We start from the raw sequence: 3,274 nt of genomic DNA on the forward strand, positions 1-3,274 counted from the left end.
GACAGACAGCCCTGCCAGAGTCCGGAGGACGGTTGCGGCGCGGGCCTGGGATCCCAGGCGTCACGCCTTCTGCCTGACCCATTCCTAGTCCATCTGTCGGATCCCGAGCCACCTACCCTGACCTGAGCCCGCGCGCGGCTGGCGAGCCGGACTGAGAGGTGGGTGTGCGGACCTCCGGGTCCCGGAGTGGAACCGGGATCTCTGGGCGTGGGTTCTGGGACTCTCAGACCTGGGAGCCCCCACCCGTCCGCGGGGCTTCTAAACCCTGAGATAAGGTTCGGAGGCCAGGAGGCTCCACCACCTCCACTGGGCGGGTCGGGGGAGGGGGGGAGTAGGGGGTGCAGACACTCCGGGGAAGTTCCCCCATTCCTCCGAGGTCCCCCACAATCACCAGGAACCCAAAAGTGTGCGACAGAGAGTGTGGGCCAGCAGCGGGAATACCTGAGGAAAAGGACTTCCTACAGCCCCCTGGAAGCCCTAGATTACGGATTAGGGACCCCTGCCCTCAGAAGTCATGGAGGGGGGATGGGGGAGACTCAGAGTGTCCACAGGACCTAAATGTGGTGATGGGTGACACTCTTGGGGGTGTGGGGTTTACCCCAACGTAGGTAGATAAGAAGCAAGGACTCCAACAGAGGGAGGGTGGCAGGCTGACATCTGTGCGAGCCGACAGGGAAGGGAAAAGCCAGCAGCAACTTGAACTGGCAGGGTCCAGCGAAACCAACAGTGTTGACTGGGACCCTGCCCACCACCCCCAGACCCATTCACCGGATTGGGTGACTCAACAAGTGACTGTTCTGGGGACCGGGAAGGGTTGAGTGAGGGATGAATCAACAAAATGGGGGAATCCTGGGGCCATTTCGGTCCCCATACATTAACTAAGCACCAGGCTGTGAACCCTCCGATGCCAGGAAAACATTGGGGCTGCAGGAGGGACGAACGAGCTGCACTGGGGGGCTGGGCCAGGATGTAGGGGGCCCCTTTGATGGGTAATGATAGGGCAGAAAGGGGCTGTCCTGAGTCCCCGGGGGCACTTTGGAAGGCGTCTTCAGAAGCCAGGGGTGGCTCAGATTTTCCCCCTACCCTCTGGGTCTTTGGGATCCTCCCCCCCCCCCGCCCCCCCGGAGCAAATCCAGGGTCCCCTCTAATCCTCAGTTTGTCTAAGTCCAGAGGTTGGCCGGGTCAGTTTCTTAAGACCCTTCCGGCCGGGGAATTGGATTATTAGTGTGTGAATTTAGCAAAAGGAGCTGGGTGCCTGGACCCCTTGCTTCAGGGCAGTTGGCATCAGGGGGAGGGCAGAGAGGGGAGGCGTGGAGAGGGGTGTTTACAGAGGGCTGTCCTCGGGAATTGAAAGACAGGGTGTTACCTTCAAGGCCTAAGTCACCGAAGGGAATGAGAGTGGCAGTAGCAGCGAGGACTTGGATATAGGCTCAGCCCACAGCCAGAGGCTGAGCTTTTGGGGGGTAGTGGAGCTGGGCAGGCCCTGGGGGTGGGTGGGTGGGGCAGGAAACTGTGGAGTCTGGCGAGCACCCCCTGGTGGTGATCACAGCTTGGGTGGGCCTTGCTGGGGCCCAGCTTCTCAATCCCGTACACACTACTCTAGGGCAGAGGGCAACTCCCAACCAGAAGCCACATCACAGGTAGCAAGGATAGAACAGCAATGAATGATCATGGGTAAGAGGGGAAACTGAGGCACTGGAAGAGGCCCCCGCAGGCCTGACTTATGTCTGTCCCCTGCAGAATTCCCTGAGCTGGTGTTAGGTGCTACGGGCACTGAGGATCTCACCAGGAGGGGACGCACGGAGCTAGGGGCCAGCAAGATGGCGGACGAGGCCTTAGCTGGGCTGGATGAGGGAGCCCTGCGGAAGCTGGTAAGTGACCCCATCGTCCCCAATGTGAGGCCAGAGAGGCAGGGCCTACTAGGCTACCTCTCGTCGGACAAGAGGAGGTGATGGGGAGCGGGGAGGAGGAGGAGGGTTCACGGGAACAGAGCTCGGCCTGTTCCACATGGTTGATGCAGAGGCCCTTGTGGCATATGCCTGTCCGTGCCAGGTGCTGAGGCCTGATCCCGCCCAGCCCCCCACGGCTACCACCTGTTTAAACAGTAACTTGCTCAGGACTCACCCATATGCAGCCACAAGTGTGGGGAGGCTAGATGGGGCTCTTCCCGGCAACAGCCGGGGCAGTGCCCATCCCTGGACGCTGGCCCCATGATAATAGCAGCAGATGTGATTAATAATGCCAGGGCACAGCAAGGGGGGCAGGCTGGGTGCTGGGCATACCATCTCCCAGAATGGACACAGCAACTCTGAGAGCAAAGAGGACTCTGCCTCAGAGAAGTGAAATCACCCGCCGAAAGGCACCCAGCTGGGAAGAGGGTGGGCCAGGATCCAAACAAACCTCCAAGGGGATCCTGGAGAACCCGGAGTCCTGAGCAAGTCAAGGCTGGAAGAGCCTTACGAGCTGTGACTTCTAGTGTCATTTCTCCACTCTGAGCCTCCGTTTCTTTACCTATAAAATGGGTGTGTGGACCTAATATCTAGGTCTGAGAGTTGGCACGGGGATGGAGTGAGGCATGGGTCCAGATCTTGAGGCGGAAGGGTGGGTCCAACCTATCCCCTATCCCCAGCTTATTCCCGAGTACCCTAACCCCTGCCCCCCATCCCACGACGCACAAAGAGGCCGTGGGGCATTACAACAGGCCAGGCATGTGCCCACCAGCAAGGGCAGAGAGCAGCTGAACTGGATGAAGGACCAGAGCCCCATCCCTCCAGCCCCTGACCCTTGTCCGGGGAAGAAATTAAAGATTTACCTTCCCTGGGAGAAGGCAGGTGACCCACCCCACTCCTTCTCCATCATTCCTCTGGAAGCAGGGGATGGAGCCGGCCAGCCCAACCCAGCCACTAGGCAGTGCCCAGCCGTTGCCAGGATCTACCACGGCCTGTGTGCCCTCAGACCTGCAAACACCTTAGACTCGCCAGGTGTTTGCCAGCGCCGCTGCCCACCACGCGCGCAGCCTGGAGGGGATGGGCTGGGTTTCCAAAGGTCAGTTCGACCTCCATTCAGGAAGTCGCAATGCTAATGGAGGTCGGCGAGGCCGAGCCTCCCAGAGAGAAATCCAGGTCCCCGCGCAGCTCCACCTCTAGGAGCTCCCTCCGGGGCTTGGGCTTCTCCAGCCGCCACCCGCTCCACCCGCGTGGGATTTGGGCGCCGGAAGAGTTTCAGGGAAGCCGCCGCGTGGCTGTAGCCGGCCCACCCCCATTCCCCTCCCCGG

The 3,274-nt window shown here is 60.6% G+C and overlaps 1 protein-coding gene across 1 annotated transcript in view; it reads left to right on the plus strand.

The window, feature by feature from the left end:
* The first annotated feature begins 70 nt into the window (after positions 1 to 70).
* The window catches only part of SMTN (smoothelin), a 25,389-nt gene continuing 22,185 nt past the window's right edge, over positions 71 to 3,274 (plus strand). Inside the window, exons 1-2 of the mRNA XM_005869826.2 lie at positions 71 to 158; positions 1,741 to 1,871. Of these exons, the coding sequence (XP_005869888.1) occupies positions 1,821 to 1,871 (51 nt within the window). The 5' untranslated portion in view covers positions 71 to 158; positions 1,741 to 1,820. The remainder of the gene's footprint in view (positions 159 to 1,740; positions 1,872 to 3,274) is intronic.

This window comes from Myotis brandtii, unplaced genomic scaffold, assembly GCF_000412655.1.
Source record: "Myotis brandtii unplaced genomic scaffold, ASM41265v1 scaffold303, whole genome shotgun sequence".
Taxonomy (NCBI): Eukaryota; Metazoa; Chordata; class Mammalia; order Chiroptera; family Vespertilionidae; genus Myotis; species Myotis brandtii.